At 46.3% G+C, this 22,019-nt stretch overlaps 1 protein-coding gene across 8 annotated transcripts in view; it reads right to left on the reverse strand.

Annotated features, from left to right (window-relative positions):
• Nucleotides 1-22,019, reverse strand: part of AMOTL1 (angiomotin like 1) — a 171,741-nt gene that overhangs the window by 48,130 nt on the left and 101,592 nt on the right. For all 8 annotated transcript variants that reach the window (XM_066248257.1, XM_066248284.1, XM_066248276.1 and 5 more), the window contains 2 exons: nucleotides 18,394-19,306; nucleotides 4,455-4,746 (listed from right to left, as the gene is read on the reverse strand). In XM_066248257.1, the coding sequence (XP_066104354.1) occupies nucleotides 4,455-4,746; nucleotides 18,394-19,306 (1,205 nt within the window). The remainder of the gene's footprint in view (nucleotides 1-4,454; nucleotides 4,747-18,393; nucleotides 19,307-22,019) is intronic.

Genomic DNA, 22,019 nt, shown 5'->3' on the forward strand with positions numbered 1-22,019 from the left:
AAGGAGAGAGAATGTGGTCAGTGCCCCTAGAGGCTACAACAGAGCCAAGACACATCTGAGAAAAGGCCAGTGAAGAGGCTGCAGGGCTTCCGGGCTTCTTCGTGGCAGCAACCAGTGCAGAGCTGAGCACCCCGAGCTCCTGTCGGCACCACGCTATTTTCTTCAAGGCCTCCTAATACCAGTTGCTTCTTCCACGGTCCCCTCACTTAAAAAAAGGCCTTTCTGTTTCTTCAAAAGAGACTATGAACTGTCAGTAAGGTGGCAGCAGATAGAACAGCATGTCCTGAATCCTGTTCATAGTTCTACCACAAATTATGTTCTTTCCTTTTAATTCTGTTCTCAAAAGAGATGGCTCCAAAATATACCATTGCTATGCTAATTTCATCTATAAAAGGTGGACTTTTTATTTTTGGATAGATAGATGGGCATGTCGCAGGGACAGTACCTTTCAAGACTGAAGGGCATCGTCTGGTTGCTACAGAAGCAGAGAGGACCTGAGCGCCCACCTTCTGCTCTAGGGGTGCTCATGCTTCAAGCTCGGGACTACCAGGAAGCCCTCCTCAACTACACCACCCGTCACAACTGTCCTGATCTGATTTCACTGCATGTTCATCTGTTGCATTCGCCTGACTGGGACTCGGATGTGCAGGTGCATTTTGTGTCTGATTTGACTGTCAATTCCTTAAGGGCAGAAATAGTCCTTACAGCCCTGCCAGTGACAAAAATACTAGTTAATTAATTTTTAAATTTGTAACTCCTAAAAACAGTCGTGGGCACTGAGAAACTACATATACTTGATGTTGGATTCTTTCCCTCTGCCATTTTAAAAGGAAGCTGCAGGATCCCTCTGACAGCATAGTTTACAATCTCGACTACTAAGCAATCAAGAATTGGGATATGGTTATGTGCTTGTAGCTACCAAGAAGGAAAGGGCAAGTGTCTTAGTTCAGGAGAAGGCATTTCCTGTAGGAAATGACAGCTGTCACAATGGAGATAGATTAGTCTCTTTTATTGTGGTTTGAGAGGTCAGAATGTAGGAAGTTAAAAAGATGCAGATTTGGATTCAACATAAGAATTTCCTAACTATATTTTCCAGAAGTGTACTATGCCCAGTAGTGAGCCTCTCATCTCTGGAAGCATTCAAGTAAAAAACGAATGACCTTCTTCAGGGACATAAAGCAAGGATTCCTAAAGGGTATAAAACTGGACTGGCATCGTTTTAAGAATTTTAAGTCCAAAGTTGTATGATTTCTAACTGTACATCCTTTCAGAATAAGAACCACACCACCTTCTTCAAATTCCTCACATCTAGGACACCTTAAGTTCTTCCTGACATTTGTTAATGACAAAGAGAAGGTTGGACAGACTGGCTTGGACATAACAACCAACTGGGTCTGTTAAGAGTCTGAGTGGGATCTTATGAAGAGAACACTGGGTTTGCCTTCACTAGTCTCATCCTCCCTTCAAACCCAGATATCAGGAAGCTGTCAGGCCAGGTCATAAGGAGCCCGTGAACTCACAGTGAAGCAATCACTGTCCAGAAACGGAGCTATGAGCAGAGCAGAAATCCTGGCAGCCAGGAAGCAAGCAGGAAGAGACAGGCCCTGAGAAAATCTCAGCCGTTCCAAGCTCTCGACACTGGCATTTCCCCATAGCACCTACCTATGCAGTTCAGGGAGCCACAGGCCTAGGAACAGCCCTGCTGTCCAAGTCACAGACGGCCTGATCAGAGCCCCCATTGCTATGCTGATAAGAGGGGTCTTCACGAGAGCAAGCCTGGGGTAACCGTAAATGCCTTCAAAGGGCTTCAAGCCCTTTCCCTTTAAACGTCCATCCACATCATGGTGAGTTCTGAGGCCAACACACTTAAAAACCCACAGTCCTGTCCAGATGGAAGTTCCATCCATTAAGTTTCAGGGAAACTGGGAGCAATAAGAAGCAAATGAGTGATCCAAAGGAAATACTGAAAAAGAGCTTCTCTTTCTGAGGGTCCTAGATGCTCACTCCATCATTAACAGTGGTAATCACCACCTCGTGCCTCTGGAGCAGGGTCCTCCTCTCTAGGCTGTGCTTTGGCAGTCCCCAAGGGTAGCCCTTCCTTCCTACTGTGTTCCTGGCATAGCATGCAGAGGCTAGGCCCTGCGAATAAAAATTCTTCTATTTCTGGTTCTGCCCTTACAGTGAATCTCCCCGAGTGCTCCCAGGGTGCTCAGAGAGGGTCCTGGGCTGGATGTCATTGCTGGCAAAAGGCGGCCATGTCCTATGATGCAGGACCGTGGCTCCACCCAAAGCGGGGGTCCTCGTCACTGAGAAACACAACTGTCACCTCCTCCAACAGTCGTGGCCCCAGGCTGAAGGCTGCAGCAGCTGCTGGGGGACAACTGCACAGTGAGGCCAACGCCAAGGGGGTTGGGGCTAGGACGACCCAGGACGCAGACGTGAGATGCCAACTCAGAAAGTCCACACGGCTCTTCCATCTCTTGGTGCTAGTTGTTGTGAGCAGAGATAAAATGAGTGATGAGTGCGGCAAGTGTTTGTCAAAATCTGAGTTTTTCACAACTGACAACTCTAGTCTGACATGTGACAGATGGGTGAAATGTAACAGCTAGAGAATCACTTATGACATTCAAGGGACTGAAGGAGGCTTGGGTTCCAGAAGGTGAACTGATTTTGGTTTTCTCCTTTTTTAGAAGTCATCAAAATTCTTTTGGCCACAAAGTGTAAGAGTTGGCCCCTGGGCAGGGAAACTGAGTCACTGGGAGATGAATTTTGTTTTTCAAAATAGAAATATGCATCAAAATCAAGAAAGAGATATATATTACAGGTCAATAAAGTATATATTAATAAAGAAGTCAAGAACAAATAACAAAATCTCCCAGTTTCTGCACCCTCCATAGAACTGTCCAAAAATATCCATGTGAAATGACTCAGAACTGAACTCTACCCTCAGGTGGGTCTGCATAACTCCTGGACATGCCAGCCACAGACTCCATTAGGGAGAAGAAAGAACCACTTATTTCCCAGAAGTGCTGAGTTGGGCCTTCCCCATTTTGGACCATACCTGGGAGGTGTCAGAGGCAAGCTCGGGCCTGGGCAGTGACTCACAGCCAAAGCCGGAGACAGCAGGCCCGCTTCCTGCCTTCTAAGGGTGTGACTCGGGAGGGAGAGAGGCAGCAACCTTTAGGCAGCCCGTCCATCTCTGGCTCTCAGTTTCCCCCTCCAGTAAAGGCAGCCAGAGCTCTCTGAGCCAGGCCTGGTCTCGACTCCAGGGAGCTCCAGACCATTTCTCTGGAAACTCCGCATAGATATGCCGGGGCAGGTTCTGTCTGTGAACATTTGTATCCTCAAACCCACTGCCCACAGCTGTTTACCGCAGCCCTCAAAACACCAGGGAGCTGACGGCTCTGAAACCCGGAGCAGCAAAAAGAGCAGGCTTAACCTGGGAGATCAGTACGAAACAGCAAACACTAACTGGCCAGTCAGGAGCATCAACTCTCATAAAGAACCAAGTGGAAAAAAAAAAAAAAGAATCAAGTGACAATAGCCCTATGGCCAGGCAGGGCCTGTATTCCTACCCCTCTTCTTGACAAAAGCCTGACTGTCTGGGACAGAGCCAGGCACTCGGACTCTTGGAGATGCCTCCCACCACCACACGGGCCTCCTTGCTGTGGCTCGGCTGCCTTATAACACCTATTCCTATGCCCATCTCACCTCTCCTGATTTACCAGAACATTCCAGGTGCTGACACGTGGGTCGCCGTGACATCACCGCCCGCAACAGTTCACCCTTGTTGGATTTGTTCCTAGTGACTCTGGCTCTCAGCACAAAGCCCTCAGGATGCAGGCTGCCATACACTGTACTGTTCCCAGGATGACGACACGGCTGAATTACACAGCATCTCCCCCCCGACAAGTCGCAAGCATGAAGGCGGTGAGTGCACAGTAACTCACTCTCCCGAGGTGCGGAGACAGCGCTGCCTTTGCAGAGAGAGCAGCTAATGAAACCAGCATAGCCATCACAAGGGTCCTGAGACACCCCGACTTGAAGGAGAACCCGTCTCTCTCGACTCACTTCCCTGTGCTACTGTCGGCGTTCCCTCTTCCAGGCTGTCCACCTGGGGAGACGCCACTCAGCCTGAGTCTCAGGTCCAGGTCCAGGTCCAGGTCCAGGCCCAGGTCCAGCTCCACCGGACCCACTGTAGCCCCTGACGTTGTACTGCAGGTACTAGCTTAGGCAATTCTCCCCTTTAGGACTGTAAGCTCCTCCAGGGCAACACTGTGCCTTTTTATTTGTGTCTCCTTAGAGCCTTGCACAGTGCCTGGCATAAAAAGGGATCCTATTAACCACTGGCCAGTGAGTCAGTGAAACCCCCCCCCCTCTCCCCACAAGCAGGTAGAGAATTCTGTCCTTTTTAGAGAACCTCCTGCCACCCCTACCCTCAGGAGGCCACATACCTTGTGGAGCTTATCAGCATTGTCATAGTAACCCTGAAGTTCCTGGTGAAGCACCCGATTCTCCTCCGTCAGGATCTCCACCATCTGCTGGGCTCGCTCCACGATCGCAAACGCATCTGGACCAAGCTGCTGGCTGGGGGAGGCAGCGGGCGGGGGCGGAGGGGCCGCCAGGGCCACGGGCAGTGGGTGCGGCAGGGAGGTGGAGTGCAGAGGCCCGCTGACGGAGGAGTTCTGGGAGGACATCGGGCTGTGCTGCTGCACCGTTGACGGGAAAGGAAGTTGGCATGGGCGGCTGCAAGGGAACAGAAGACCAGGAATCAGACCCCGGAGAGATGGTGTGGGGGAAGAAGGCCCAATATCATATGCACTACCAATGGCTTCCACTATCAGCAGTCATCAGTGAAGCTTCCAAAGCAGGCTGAGTGCAGCAGGCTCAGTCCTTCATTCCACAGATATCCACCATCGACCTCTGTACCAGCACTGTTCTGGGCACTGCGGGTACGGTCAACAAGATGGATAAGGCCCCTGCTCTCGTGAGGCTTACCTTCTCAGGGAGACAGGCAGGCAAGCCATCAAACAATAAACAACAAAGCCACATACTGAAAAGTAATGAGCACATTCCTAAAATAACGCAGAGCAATATAACAGTCAATTACGGAGAGGCAAGTTCACACTGAGACATCTGAGAAGGAGTTCTGGTGCTTGAGTTCAAGTCCGACTCTCAGGCTAGTGGTTGGGGCAGGGGGTAGAGAAGTGGGGAAAGCAGTATTCCAGGGACAGCAATCGGGTGGTGCTCCGGGTCCAAGGCAGGACAGGTGGAAGAAAGCAATCTGCCACAGCAGAGCCAGCAGAAGCAGCAGGAGCGAGGATCAGAAGGATGGAGGGGGGTCTTTGCAGGCCAGGCCAGCCTTCCCCAGAGGGCGTACCCAGAGGCCAGGGGAGGGGCTGCCTTGAATCTGACTTCTGTACAGATAGTATACACAGGGGCAAGAATGGACAAAATGTGACCACTGAGGAGGCCAGGTGTGGTCTAGGTGGGAAGTGATGAAGGCTCACAGGGCAGCAGCAGAGAAAAACAATGAATGGATTTGGGATATGTTTTATATATATCACAGAAGGGGGGAAAGAAAGTAAGGACAAATTTTAAAAAATCACTCCTAGATTTCAGGCTTTATATATATGAACAGGGGTACCATTTAATGAAATGGGAAAGTCCTGGGGAAGGAGCTAATTTTTATGTTTTGATTTGCTGGGTGAGGAGGTCTGGAAATTAAAAGTCTAGCCATGTTAAAAAGAACACATGGAGTGTCCCTTGATTGTTCAAATTCTGAGTACTATCTCATACACTTAACTCATGAATTTCCATCTCCTGTCTCCATTCCCTAAGAATCTCTTCCTCATTCCTCTCACCTTATTTTATAAGAGCCATCGTATTTTCTTTAAGTCCATGCCAAGGCCTCCTGACAACAACCTCAACAGCTATAAATAGCAAAGACAGTCTCCATGTCTAGTTCTCCAACCACATCCATCTCACTTCTGCAGAGACTTGGGAAACCTAGTTTTCTTGTTGACCCCTCAACCTTTAGGTCTCAATCTGGGAACCGGGTTGACAAGAATTACCAGCAACCCAGAAATCATCAACATTCTGTCTCAGAGGCCCGAGTCCTCCGGAGATTCAGCTACATCTAATCCATAACAGTTAACCCGTGTCACTCCCGTTCCTTGCGGCCATCCATAGTCAAAGGTCTCAGGGCTACCTACCACCTTTTCCCTAGGAGGTCGCCTGGCCTTATATTTTCAATTATAGTTGCTGGAATATTTTTGGACCTTGTCAGCCTCCAAATCTTTCATTTTATAAGCATTTCCTGTAGGCATAATTCCTCTGAATGCTGACTCCTGTCAGTTAAATGTCAAACTCTAGAAGACAACTTGACAAGGGTCCCCTTAGCACTCTACACGGACATGCAGACATTCCACAAAGACGAGCACAAAATACACCCAGCCAATCCTAACAGAGTAAATAACCACAGGCCCTGCGCTGGGAGCTAACTGACATCAGAGGCTCCACCTGAGCCCTGGACCGATTTCCCAGCTACATTTCCTTCTGCCTGCAGCCCAGGAGCCCTTCCATTTCCTGTGACGACAGCTGGGATCTAAGCTCCCTGACACAAGGTGAACCAGGGAGCTCAACGTGAGTCCTCACTGAGCTTCACCTTCCAGCCATCCTCAGATTTCAGAAAGGAATGCTGTCGGTGGGGAGATGGAAACCATCCCCCCCCACCACACCTGTTACATAATGACTGGCCATCTCTTCAGAAATAAAGCATTTCTGCATTTTGAGGAATGTGGGCCCCTCCGCACTGAAGTGTGTCAGCCTGCGTGCGTGGGGAGGTCTGTCTGCATGAGGTCCGACTCCATCCCAAGAGCAAGATGCCGCGAGTGCTGTTCACAATGCCCGGCTTTCACCCCAGATGACAGGTGCTCCCATCCGGCGTGAACCCAAAAAACCACAGCTCTGTTGCTGAGCAAGTGCATTCCTGAAGGCTGGCTAAATCCTACTGTGCATTTTTCATGGAAAGAGATTACCTTGGCCAAAGGCAAAATAACCACAACTGACTCCGCCTCTATTTGAAGGCAAACACCCATTCCCATCCTGTTTCATCCCATGCCAGGGGCAAAGGTGGCGTCTCCTTGGACCTGAAGGGCCCAGGTGAGCCTGCAGTCCTGTTGTTTGACTCATCAGGGCTTCCCTCTGACCCACAAGCTTCAGGCTGGGGCTTCCATCGTTCAACATTTATTCAACTCTGGGATTTGGAACTCACTGATGGTCAATGATGGGCTTATTGTCTCAGTTATCTTTCTCTTTTAGATAACATAAAGCAAGTGCCAGCCTAAGGTGACTAGTCACCTGAGTGGCAATGCAGGAAAAGGGTGTTTGTCAAGCTTAAGGGACAGGAAAGAACAGGCTTTTCCAAAATAAGAAGTCTTCTATTAAACAGAGAACACTGGCCTCAAACAACTCGGTTACACATTCAACCACGGACCCCTGTTCCTCGACCAACTACTCTGTCTGCCGGCGTTGGTGGGCTCAGAGATCTGAACAGGCAGGTTTGGGCTTAGAGTACAGGAGGGAGTAAGAGTGTTGGAGAAGAATAGGTCATACCAGTGCTATGAAACAACCTGTCCCCAGCTTCCAAAGGGAATGACTGACTGGCCACCATTGGGATAAGTATTTCATAGTAATACAGACACAGAGGAAAGGAAAAAAGAAGAGATGGAACCATCAATTATTGAGAAGCTACCTGCAAATATTAGAATTCCATACTATAATTTTCTATTTGTGAGCTTATTTCCCGTTAGATCATGCAGTCAGAGAGCTACCTTATTTGATATCATGTGTCTCAGTTTCCTGGGACTATATGCCCTTTAAGCTCATTGTTAAAGGACTTAAGGAGTTAATATGTATAAAGCCAGGCACAAAGTAAGCACTGGACAAATGTTAGCTATTAATCACTATTACTATAAATATCATTTGTATCCCAGAACCTCAGTACAGAGCCTGGCATTGAGTGTGGCATTCATAAGAAGGCCAATAAAATTTTTCTGTTATGGGATAACATTTATTGGGTACTTATTACATTCCAGCCACTGTGATATGCAGTGCTACATGCACATGCATCATCTCATATTGACTTAAATAACCACTTTACAAAATAAGTATCATTGTCAGTCTCTATTTAGGTGAGAAAAACAAGGCACGGGACAGTAACTTGCAAAATATGTACAACAGAGATATTAGGAACATGAAGGAGATCCAAGCCCAGGCTTTTCCATCCCAGGTCTATGTGGCTCACCATTCCCCATGTGTTGGTGAAAGCAGGGAGGGCAGGCAGCCCCCTTTGGTCCTCTGCTCCTGGTTCCTGTGGCCCAGTCTGAGCACCACCAGGTCCAGGATTCATACCCAAACACAAAAGCATCAGAACTTTCTGTAGGCTCCAGCAGCCTTGGGGACAGATGAAGGCTAGAAACCTGCCTGACTTGTCCCCTTACTTAGATTCAACATTATTCTTCATAGGTGAAGGTCTTTTCTACAGAGAACATTCAACTAACATCATCGAGAGTCTATGTTATCTGCCAGGACCACATTTCATCCCCTTGCTTAATTCACATAAAAACTGAGGCAGGGGCCACCAACACATCCTGCTCCTTTTCTCAAGGAGCACCGTGAGCCTCAGAACACTGCAGAAAGTGACCTTTTTCCATCTGCCATCGAACTATTCAATTATTTAAATACATCTGAGCAGGGCTAAGGAAGCCTCTTCTCCCCAAGTCCACAGTGATGTACAGTATTAAAAACAAGAATCACAGCATTTAAACAGCCACATTTAAGAGACAAAACAAGATCATACAGGGAAGCCCCGCAGGCTGTCCTCCACGGTCAATGATTGGACGACGCTGTGCATCGCCCAACCCCAGAATGTGCACCCATTTCCTTCCTCCAAACTTACAACCTTGCCTGAATCACACTCCTGACAAACTGCCACCACTGGCCTTATGTCATGGTTTTGGTTCTCTTGAATTTTTATTTAAATGTAATATTATTTACATTTTCAAACATGGTCTTTTCTCCCTAATTAATAGAATGATTATTTTTTTAGGATAGAAAATTATGACTTATATGATACTATTAAGTTGATACCCATTAAATTGTTGTCAGTTGATTTGGCTCCAATCCCAAGAGCCAGTTAGGAGACCGTTTACGCTTGATGCACTTTCAAAGAATGGCTAACCTTGAACGTTGTATTATTAAGGAAGAGATCTCTGGTATGGAGATTCGTTCTGGACAATCTAGGTAGACTCTCAAATTATGACGTTGCCAATATAATAAGATGGCTCCATGCCATGGCCCTTCTTCTCATGTATTTGGGGTCACAGAATGCAGCTCAAAACTTGAGTGATGAAGTCATTTAGATTAGGGAAACAAGGTCACTGGTGACATCTCATCAACAGTCCATTTGCTCCTCTCTGCATACAACAAGGCTTCATACTCAGCTTAAACGTATGTGTTTTCATTACACCTGTAAGTGTTGCACAGACAACACTTTATATCCACTATGTCATTTAATTCCTACAAGCTTGGGCAGTCACGACTCCCAGGCCATGTTTTATTGTCCTATTTTTAAAGAATGCAAACTCAGGCTCAGAAGCTTCACAACCCAAAGAAAGCTGCCCCAGTTTTTATAAAGCAAAAAAAAAAAGTCTTTGAACTGGGGGGTCTAGAACCCACCACATTTCACCACACCAGAGTTCTCCCCATGTTGGTATACAGGACAGCACTGTTTCTTAATAGGAGGGGTTTCTTTTTTCTGATTCTGCTTCTTTCCAGCCAAGTACCCATGCTAGTATCTAGCTCACAGAGTTGTTGTAAGCACCAAATGAGACAATATGTACAAAGCATCGCACACAGTGTCTATCTTTAGGATTTATAACTGTTAGCCTCCGTGGTTTTACCACACATTGCTAATAGGTATTAGGAGAAAGGCAATGATCAGTACCTTTGGTCATCCTTTCCTCTTCAGACACTGTGTGGTGAGAATCACAATCCCAACTCCTAAAGCCTCGATGAGGAATCAAAGCATACTGCCCTTGAGCACCTTAGAATCTTCCATTTCCACAGTTTTCTTGCAATGCAGGGCAGAACGAGAGCGTAGCTTCAAGGTCATGTCCCTACACTCTCTCTGACACAGGCTCTCTCTCCCTTCTAGACCTATGCTATCCAAAACAGTAGCCATAAGCCACAAGCCACAAGTGGCTACCAAACACCTGAAATGTGGCTGGTCAGAGTAGAGATGTACAGGACATGTAAAATATACATCAATATGTAAATAGCACATAAAAGGTAAAATATCTCATTAGTAGGCTTTTTATGTTGATTATCAATGAGGTGATAATATTTTGGATATAACGGGTTAACTAAAACATGTTTGTTTTTTAAAATATTTTTAAATGGGTTAACCAAATACTGTTTTAAAATTAATTTCATTTGTTTCTTCTAACTTTTAAAAAAATGTGGCTGCTAGAAAATTTTTAATTAGACATGTGGCTAACATTATATTTCTATACTGTTCACAAACATTAGAGGATATTTCAAAAACAAATATGAAGCGATAAAATCACCTCTAATTTTTGTAAGCAGGTAGCCCTGCTCTTGACCGTACTGCCAGTATACCAATGAGTCTCAATTTAGAGCAGCAATTCCAGAATTCAGAGGGCAGCGGAGCAACCCATGCAAACAGACCCACGGTCCCCACTGCCGCCCCAGGTCCCCAAGCATCGGAGGCGCTCAAGACAATAAACTAGATGTTTATCTACCATTAGGCCATTATGCTAATATTCAATATTTAATAACTATGGCTTGTGTGACTGACAAATATTTTTCAAAACATGATAGAAAAATACCAATAAATCGATGGAAGATGTGATCAAGTAATTCAAAAGAAAACATGCAAACAGCTAAATAGATTATTCAAAGTAAACTTATTAATAGAAAAATAAAAGCCAAACAACTTTTTTCAGTTTATCAACATGAACAATTCATTTTGACAGTCTTTTACTGAACCCCTAGGCAAAGATTTCTTTTTAAGTTCTAAGATATGATATGTACTAGGATTTCATCTGTGTAAAAAGCAACGCACAGAAAAGTGCTGAGAAGGAACTGCGACAAAAGTTCAGAATGACTATCTTGAGGTGATGGGATTACAGACTTCTTTTTGATTTTTCAGATTTGTCTGTGCTTTATATCATTTCTACAGTGCACATGTATGGCTATTTGAAAAAATATTTATTATCTAAGTAATACCTGTACATTAGAGAAAAACTAAAAAATAAAGATGCACAAAAAACCCCAGCATTGTTATTTTAATAACCAGAGAAAAGTAAACAAAGTGAAATAAAATAATTTAAAAATGAGATGAAATAAGTAAAAGCCTCTTGGCTCTAAAGAGGTTCAAATTTGAAGACTTCGCACTCAGTAAAAACACCCCATATTTACATAGAGCTTTCCAACTTAACAGTATTTTCTTATGTGTTTCTGACCCTTAAAGTAACACAATGAACAGAGTATTTAACAGTGTTTGTCTTTGGATAATGGAACTGTAGGCAATTTCCCTTTCCCCTCTCTTGTTTTTCTTGGGGGGAGGAGAGGAAGGAGTAGAAATTATCTGTACTTCTAAATTTTCTACAATGAACAAGTTTTATTTATGTAAGGAAGAATATCGATTAGTTCTAGGAAAATTCAGCTGTAACAAGTTACAGAGAAGGAAAGTGAGACTAAGAGAATTTATGTGATTTGTCACAAAGTGGAAAAGCCAGAACTGAAACCCCTTTGAATCTTATTTTCCCAAACCCAGAGCTTCCCAAGTGTCTCCCTTTGGTTGAGCAGACCCCGTACGACTGACAAATGTTCATATTAAGACTCGACTCTTGGGTAAACTAAGGTCATAATCATTGCTGTGCAGGATAGATACAGATAATCCTCTTTTTTGGTGAAGTCACTCATTTAATTCATCACAGCTGGAATTGTGTTAGGTTTCCTGAGAAAGTAACCTGCACTTGACCCTAGCCTTTTGAGGTTCCCATACTGCAGAGCCGTTTCTCAGGATAAACAGGGCATTTCACTTGGCTCACCAGCTATAATTCAGCTTAAAAACTGGAGAAGCTCTCCAGTTCTAATGCTGGTATTCAAAACACATGTTTGGCTGGTGGAATTTAAATGAGGCTCTGCGACCTCATTTTTGTTAAGAGCAATGCATAGTTTTTAATCCAATAGGCGTGAGTCTGGGTTACCCTATGGTCCCACACAACAATTGATTTTCACAGCTATGTAGACTACAAATCATAATTCACGACTTTGGAAACATACACTGACTCCAAAAATTCTCCTCCCTCCTCCAGCCATTTCCAACACAAGAGAGACCACCAAACATTCTCTCTTGTACTACAGCACATGGCACACCTGACGCCCCAGGAGTACGACCTGCTTTTTAGCCCACATCTTTATACTTGTTCACACTTTAATCTACATTCTGGCTGCACTGTTGGATTGACATACCCGTGTCAATCTTGGGTAAAGGCGTTCTCTCTAATTTGCCGCTTGTCCTCCTGGGCTCCACCCCCTTTACTCCCCCCCTCCTCCCTGCATTGTCATTTGGCATGTTCCCAAGAGGACGTCAGTAACTTTGGCTCCATTTTAAATAAAACCAAACCAGGAGCTTTTCTGGGGGAATATGCACAGTGCATTTTTAAAAGAAAAATATGAATGATTTGGGGAGTTGGTCACACCACAGTTTTCTTCTATTAACGCAGGAAACTGCACCCCTGCCCTCATGGGAAGAATGGTGGCAGTGATGCCTAGTGGTGATAGCTCAGCTTAGAAAAAAAAGGCATTTCATGCTTTTAGAAAGAATCTATCTGCATGCTAAATATCAAATTCATATATTCATAGATCAATATACTATTAATAGTAAACAGTTACCACTCATCGCTCTGCTTCCAGGCAGCTAGCAAATCAAACCCCCTATGCTGAACGGGCAAGGCTCAGCCCAGATAAAGGGCAACAGGGCAATGGAGAAGCTCAAGGAGTGGAAAAATGGTCTTTTTACCAAGAGGAGTAACTTTTCCCAAACTCACACTGCCGGAAACATAAAAATTGATCATTAAAATAGTGCTTATCTTCCATAACTGAAACATTCTGCTAAAAACAGGCTAAGACAAAAACACAGGCCAAAGCAATAAACAATATTCTACTAAATCGTCACTTCCAAATGAAGGCAATCCCAAGACAGACTGCAGCTCAGAGCCTGGAGCTGTCTGCAAGGTTAAGTTTGCTCCTACGGTCTTCCAGGATATCTGAGGACTCTCCTCCTCCACTCTGGAATACTTAATCAGTATTTTGGTCCTCCCGAAAAAAGAACCCAGGTGAGCAGAGCACACGCTGAACATCAGGTTTGACATATACACCTGGTCAGAAATTCACCAGGTAAGTGACACCAAATAAAAATGTAAATCTTTGCCTCCATTACAACATGCAGTAGACATAAACACATTCGGTGTGAATTCACGGGAGTTGTGGTGTGTGACAAACACGTCTAGGGTCCAGGTGTGTGTCCTGGCTCCTGCACTTCCCAACTGGTGTCTGTCACTGTTACTTTAACCTCTCTCTCTAAGCCTAAGTTTTATCATCAGCAAAAATAGGCATATCAACAGTATGCACCCCTTAGGACTGTTGTTAAGATTAAGGACGAGCCACATAAGTGCCTGGCACACAGCAGGCCCAGGAAGGTTTAGTCCTGCTGCCACCGCCACCTCTACTCCATTGTCACCTGTGAAGGGTGGAAGCGGCACTCTAGAAACTGGAAAATCAGAGCAAGTGCTGGAGAAAACATGTTTTAGTTTACTCTGAATCCATTAAATAGATAAATCATAGGAACACAAAACATGAAGAACCAATTTTCTTAAGATCAAAGAAATCTAACTACTAAAATATAGCATCATAACATTTAACCTAGCTGATAACTGCAAATTAAAATAAAAGTTAACACTAATTAGCGAACTTTTTTCTAATTATAATGACCTAAGATTGGTCAAAGTACAATGAAACAGGCACTATAATATTTTTATAAAGTTATCCAACCTCAGAAGTCATGAAATACTCACTACAATCCACCCAATAATTTCATTTCTAAATAATGATTCCTAAAGAACTAAACCAAAATATGGAAAATTTGATATGCATGATGACGTTCACATTACTTGAAATGCAACAATAAAAGGATGGCCATGGAAACAAACATTGTGATAAAAAACATTGTAATAAAACAGCATGGCCTGTGGGGGCGCAGTGCAACACTGAGGCCGCCAGTTCAAAACCCTGGATTTGCCTGGTCAAGGCACATACGAGAACCAAAAAGCAAGCAATGGACGACTAAAGTGAAGCAACTATGAGTGGATAGTTCTTGCTCCCCCCACTCTCCTTTTTCTTTAAAACCAACAGATAAAATCTTTAAAAACAACTACATTTAAGGAAAAAATATTGTAATAAAATACTATCTAAAACAGCTAAGATACTAAACTGAATATAATCTATGATTATAACATGAAAAAATTAAGTTGTATAGAAAAAATATTAAGTGGTTGTATTAAGAAAGTAGAATATTTTAAGTAATTTTTTAGCAACTTTAATTTCCACTTTGGAAATATGGATACCTTTTTTTTTTTATTTTTTTTTTTACAGAGACAGAGAGTGAGTCAGAGAGAGGGATAGACAGGGACAGACAGACAGGAACGGAGAGAGATGAGAAGCATCAATCATCAGTTTTTTCATTGCGCGTTGCAACACCTTAGTTGTTCATTGATTGCTTTCTCATATGTGCCTTGACCATGGGGCTACAGCAGACCGAGTGACCCCTTGCTCAAGCCAGCGACCTTGGGTCCAAACTGGTGAGCTTTGCTCAAACCAGATGAGCCCGCGCTCAAGCTGGCGACCTCGGGGTCTCGAACCTGGGTCCTTCCACATCCCAGTCCGACGCTCTATCCACTGCGCCACCACCAGGTCAGGCGATACCTTTATTTTTTTTAAATAAACATGCATTTGACTAATGTACTCCAAATTGCTCTGACAAACATCAGATCGTCTACCAATACCCACTCACACATTCACTTCCATTAACAATACAGACGGCGTAAGCCAAGTCATTGCTTCTGGAAGTGCTTTGTTTTCACAAGTGAGTCAGGATTAACATCCAAGTGCTGGCCTTTTTTTTTTTTAAGGCACAGTTCTCCATGGAACAACCTGTCCCGTTCTTACCCTGCCCTCATTTTTACCCATTTCCACTTTCAGGTTTAAGGGAAAAGAAGACTGAACAGGAACAAATCAGAGCCTTTATCCACAGCCAGTTCACCTTTCCTGGAAGTCCCCACAGCTACCTCAGTCAGGCAGTCACCTTAGTCCCTCCACCCCCACCAGCCTCACCAGCTCATCACAACAATGGCGGAGGTAGTGCACTAAGCCTTCGCTAGCAGCCTCTCCGTGGGGTTTTCCCCACGGAGCTGAAAGTGTTCTATAAGAATCCACTGCATGCCTCCACCTTCAAATCAGAGCACGTGAGAGAATATATATTTGCAACATACTGAGCCCGTTTCTGCAGCACCAGACCAGGCAAGGAGATGGACTCAGTGGCCTCACTCAGAGGCCTCTCCTTGTCATCCAGGAGTCATGATGTATGGACCCAAACGCCTGCAGCTTTCTACCCCATCATCATTAATGATAAATGGATAACCCTTTGAGCACAAGGGAATGTGTCAGTGAAATTGGTAAGAGTCCTGTTCATCTTTTGGGTCACAGATAACGTGAACATTGCTCACTGCTGAGTTTCAGATCCCGCCCTTGGAGTCCAGGCCACAGTGGATGCAGCTGAAGCAGGGCTGGTGTGGATGCGACTCTGTTTACCCTGTCAGTGAGGGCTGTGCCGCTGGAGCCACGCTGGCTGGCCATGGCCAGGCTCACAAAGGGGCCTTGTAGGGCTGGGGCCCGGCCTCAATGGCCTGTCTGTTACGTCTCCCGGGACATTTTGATGTCATGTCAATCCAGCTGCCAAGACTAGCAATTGGCTCAAATCCCTCAGACATGTCTCCTTTTTGACGTCACAAATTTGAGACAAACGACACTTTCCACAAATAAAGGGTAGGTCCCCCTCCTCCCCTCTCTGCACCTCCCACCTTACATCGTACCTAGTGCCAACTGACAAAAAACAGAACGATCCACGTTGTGCATTGCCGTTTTACAAACAGTAAAGCCAAAGGGGGGGAAGGAGACCTCATTTGGGGATATTTTCAGCTTCTGTCAAGCTCAGAGTTGAGTTGAACATTCAGAAAAAAATGTGAAACATCACAAACCAAACTCTGATAGCACTCTGGGATGGACTCCATGGATTATTTTAGCACCATGGCGAACTGCTGTGGAACAAATACCAGAGATTTGAAGACCATTTTTGTTTTCCTCTTCAAACTTGATAGTTTTGTTTTTTTTTTTTAGTTTAAATTTCTCTTTCGGCTTGAGGAACTGTAAAAGGGGCAGAACAGGAGCCCCCAGGGCCCCACCCTGGATTCCCCAGTGGGGCCAGACTAGGCCCGCTTTAGGAAGGAGTCGTGCTGCCTGTCAGAAGTCTAAATGCTGCTGGACCGCTGCAGAGCTAGCAATCCCAACCCAGTGGGGGACACACGCCAGCCCTGGAAGGGAGGGTCAGCAGACCAGCTCTCCCTCCGCCAAGGCCCCGGCACTCCCTTTCCAGAGGACACACTGCCAAGGTGTGCCCTGCACACAACCGCTGGGGTCCCTTGCAGAAGCCTGTGCACATTCAATTTAGAAACAGATAAATAAAGCCCTTTGTGAGAATGAGGACATAACCAATGACTGTGTCATGGCCACTTGTCTTCCCTTCTCAGGCTCCATGCTCTCCGCCAGCAAATTTAGCAACATCTAAATGCTGGCAAATTCCCAATTTTTACCTTCAGACTCAATTTCTCTCCTGAGAGCTGGATTTTCCACTCTTTTATTTTCAACTGTTCTTTTCCTCACTTCCATATCTAGTCAATCACTATATCCCGTTAATTCCATTTCCCTCCCTCTCTCAGCATTGATGTCCCCCCATATCATGGCCTCACACCTACGCCACCCTCCCCAACAGTATTATCCGGACTATTGAGGCTTTCCCTGCAGGTCCTCTCGGCTGCTGTTCTTCCTTTCCTCCAGTTTGTCTTTACTGCCATTGACGTCAGCCTTTATATTAAACATCAACATAGTCTCCACTTAAAAACAATGGTTTATGGATAAATTCTTAACTCCTTAGGACAACACTTGAAGACCTTCACCTCCTCGTCTCAATATCCCTGTCCAAAGGTGTATGCCACCTCCTACCACACCCTGTCCCCCCAGTGTTCTGCATTATTGCAGCCCATTCCAGACAAAACCTCTCACACTGTTTGTCTGAAGGAATGATACTCCCCCTGCATAGTACATCATGCTACCTCACCTCTACCCCACAACTCCTACTTATCCTTGAAGCCCCAACTCAAACGCCCCCCCCACTTGTGAGTCACACTCTCCTCTCAGGTCCCCTGGCGCTCTCTGCATACTTCTATCCTAAAATGGCACGCTGCACGCCATGTATGCAGATGCTGGTTTCCCGAGACAGTGCTGCATGGTCCTTCAGAGTAAGGGCCGTATCTTTATCTCTGAATTTGGCACACGACTGCACAAGATATACACATTCAGTAAATGACGGTGAATCTATCAATCAGTCAGAAGAGGAATCAGGATAATGAAGGGAAAAGATTGTGATGATCAGGACACTTGAGTCGAGCGCCAGCTGCCTCAGAGTTGTGCACCGTGAAGATGCAGTCATCTCTCTGGGCTTCAGCTTGTCATCTGCTGAATTATTAGGGGGTGGGACTATCTGATTTCTACAGGCCCTTTAACTCCTCTGGTCTGGCATTCAGACTACATTTTCCCTTAAAATCTACAGTGAAGAAAGACTCTATAAAACCCCATAGTAATAATAAGTTCCAGGAGTTTGGACACTGTCCACAAAGCCAGCCAGGAAAATTCCCGCTTTGCCTGGCCACCAGGCAGAGCTCCTAAGGACGGCCAACAACTGATGCGCCTCCCTTAAACTCAAATCCCCAACTGCCCTCTGTTCTGTTCCACTCTACATATTTTGGCCCAAAAGTGGCTTATTAAATATTACGCACAAGAAAAAGACAAAAAAACAAAACAAAACAAATAAAACCGGATGACAAAAACCTAATATGCTAACACTAAATGTTAAAAATGTTGATTGTTGGATTGTGAAAAGCCAAGTGAAACGTTGGGCTGGATAATCACCTCGTCACCCCATACTCTGGAGGCGGCTGGTACCTCAGGACAGCCACTTCGGTCCTCGCAGGCTGAGGAGCAGGGTAGGGCTTGACCATCTCATGGAGCATCCCAGGGTGCTGGTCACTGTAGAAAATTCCGTGCTCCTGGGTCTTGCTGACCGGGGACATCATTTGCTTGGTTTTGAAGGGATACTCGGGTGGTGGACCCCGGGGGTCCATCACTTTACCTACAGGCTGGGCTGGAGAGGGCCCCCCTCCTGCCTTGAACCCCTTGCCGTTCCCTGAGCCAGGGAAGTGTTGCTTAGCACCGTTCCGCTCCAGTGACAGCATGATCCTCTCGCTGAGAGAGCGGACGTGGCCCTGCTTCAGTTCTTTCAGCACCTCGTCCTTATGCGCCTGTCCGCTGTTGGCACGGTTCACCGTGGGCCTCCCCTCAGTCCGGGACTTCTGACTGGTGCCCCCGGCCATGTAGTAACCATGACCGACAGCCCCCTGAGGCTGCTGTTGCTGCTGCTGCTGCCCCCTGAAGAACTGGGACTGCGCTTTGGCCTCCTCGTAAGTGGGCAGTTCCTCATTGTTCTGCTGAGGCTGCGTGGACCGGACCTGTTTCTCCATCACCGTATTGTCCACCTGGTGTTCTTGACCCTGCGGTTCCTGGCGTGCCGACTGGTAGACCATTTGTGGGTCTTCTTGAGCGAGGTTTTCCGTGGAAGAAAAGTTGTTTGTAGGGTGGGCTGGTCCTGCGCTCCCTGTGGCCTGGTGCTGGATGGCCAGCAGGTTCATGTTCTCCGTCGGGGTGCCATACCGCAGCTGCTCCTGGATCAGACGCTGTAACACTGTTCCAGCAGCCGCATCCTCGGAACCTCTCATTTCCACCTCTGAGATCCTCAGGAAAGTCGGGGCGTGGAAGTTACTGTCAACTACAAGATAAACAGAGGAAAAAAGGTATCAGGCTGTTCCACAGGAATATAGATCTATAAGCACTGGTAAATAATGAGCATTCTAACCACAATAGCATGTAACAAGATTTCAGATCCACCACCCCCTCCACAGGCCCTGCGGTGTCTCAGGGCAGTGTTTCTCCAATTCAGAGGGTCTCCAATCCTTTCCCTCCCTCACCTGCTTCCTTCCAGGCCTTGCTCCATCCCTCAACCCTCCCTTTCCTTCAATCTCCCCACCGCCTCCTCTCTTCTTCCTATAAACACACCACATTTCTCATCTTAAAAAAAATACAAGCAAAAATCAAAACCAAGCAAAAAGAGAGCTCCTTTTCATGGCCCTACACATAGCTCTGTCACCCTGCCTCTCGCCTTCCCTTCTCTTTTGCCGTCTCCACTCACTGCCTCCACTTGCCAAAGGCTCCCTGCACTGCCCTCCCTCCCACTCTGATGAGTAACCACGCCCAGAGAGAATTTTCCAGCTCTCATATTACACAACTAACCCTTCCGAAGTATCTGGCACACTGATCACCAACTTCCTGAAATGCTCTCCTGACTCAGCATCCAGGTCCCAGCTCCCACCTCCCAGGCCCCTCCTTTTTTTTTTTCATTTTTCATTTTTCTGAAGTTGGAAACAGGGAGAGACAGTCAGACAGACTCCCCATGCACCCCACCAGGATCCACCTGGCATGCCCACCATGGGGCGGGGCTCTGCCCACCAGGGGGCGATGCTCTGCCCATCCTGGGCGTCGCCATGTTGCGACCAGAGCCACTCTAGCGCCTGAGGCAGAGGCCACAGAGCCATCCCCAGCGCCCGGGCCATCTTTTTGCTCCAATGGAGCCTTGGCTGCGGGAGGGGAAGAGAGAGACAGAGAGGAAAGCGCGGCGGAGGGGTGGAGAAGCAAATGGGCGCTTCTCCTGTGTGCCCTGGCCGGGAATCGAACCCGGGTCCTCCGCACGCTAGGCCGACGCTCTACCGCTGAGCCAACTGGCCAGGGCCCTGGCCCCTCCTTCTTGGACTGTCTTTTCTCTACCTGCCCTTGACACTCTGGGGTTCTCCACAGCTCTTCCCTGAGTGCTTCTCCACCCCCACTCAACAGACTCTGCCGGGTCCTCACACCCACAGCTCATCTTCAACGACTAACCCATGACCCACATGTCTATACCACCAGCCGATGGGCCATGAGTCCTTCAAACTCAACATGTCTTCCTCACCCCAAAAGGCTTGCCCACCCAACAAACCCCCACATCCTCGCCTTGTCTAATTTTTGCCAAGCCAGAAACCTGGGAGTTTTCCAAAATCTCTTCCTGTCCCTTACCCCAGACATCTAGCCAGTGACTGCCTGACAATTCTACCTGTAAAATCTCTCTCTCACATCTCCCACAATTTATTCCCAAGCCAATTTCCAAGTTGGTTATTAATAACCACAATACAAACCCAGGAATCATTTTTAAAGTAATTATCCAATTGTACTAAACTCTATCTGTTCATTTGTTCTAAATGCAGTCTTATGAGGCAGATATTAAGTCCCCCAGTCTTGCAGATAAGGAGAGAGGGTTAGAAAAGGTAAAACAGAGAGGTCACAGAGGTAGGGGGAGGCAGAGCCAGGATCTGACTCACTCCACAACAAAATCTGTGTTCCCTCCCAGTGGCAGGTTAAGGTCGGTAGAGGCCCCAGGCGCAGAAGAAAATTTTGGGCCCCTTACATTAGAAATAGGTGTAAAGTTGGGGGTTTGTGGGGCCCTTCAGAAGTCAGGGCCCAGGGTACACGCTCGGTGGGCCCGCTGTTAAATCCGCCTCTTTTCACTCGACACCATTATATGCCCTGGGCGTCTCAGACCCAGACCATTCGCTCCAATAGCCTGCTCATCTATTTCTCTGATACTCATCTCATTCCTATTTCCAGCCCCCTACCCGGACCCCAACCTATCTTCCACACTGCTCTGCAAGATTGTTCAAATAGGAAGAAAACCTAATCACATCAATCCTCTGCACAAAAATCCTCAATAATTAATTCCAGGGTGAAACTGACACTCTATCACACGCTGTAGCAGGTACTGCCTTACCTACCCAGCAACAGTTCCCCCCGCCGCCACCCCACCCTCACTGGCAACTGTGTGGAGTTTAAGCTCCAACAATACCCAAGAGCATCCAGTTCCCAGACTTGCTGGCTCTCTGGCCTCGAGGCCGTTGCTCACATTCATCCCTCTGCCTGCAAAGATGCTTCTCACCACGTCCTCCTGAGAAGTTCCTAGACATGCTTCGTGTGATAGCTCCAAAGCTACCTTCTGTGGAAACCCTTTCCTGCCGCAGCCCAACAGGCTTGAGCCCTCCTCTCCAATGCCTCCCCTCCATCTGCATATATCTCAGTAGAGCAATTATCACAGTAGAGGGCAATTATTTATTTACATAAGTCTTTAGACTCCTTAAAGGTAAGGATCATGCCCTCTTATCTGGGTCTCCCTAGCATACAATCCAGTGAGGAGGATCAAACCTTTAACCAGCAAAAGAATACCTACATGAGCGCCATGAAATATAAAACTTGCCCCATTTCACAACAGTACTGGTAAGTAGTATACGGAGGATATCATATAGCATTACAGTAGTAAAAATTCTATCACTTACTACTGGCATTACCCTGAGCAAATCACTTACTCTTTTCTAGCTTAAGAGCCTCACCTGTAAACTGAGGAG

Source organism: Saccopteryx bilineata, chromosome 1 (genome assembly GCF_036850765.1).
Source record: "Saccopteryx bilineata isolate mSacBil1 chromosome 1, mSacBil1_pri_phased_curated, whole genome shotgun sequence".
In the NCBI taxonomy this organism is placed as follows: Eukaryota; Metazoa; Chordata; class Mammalia; order Chiroptera; family Emballonuridae; genus Saccopteryx; species Saccopteryx bilineata.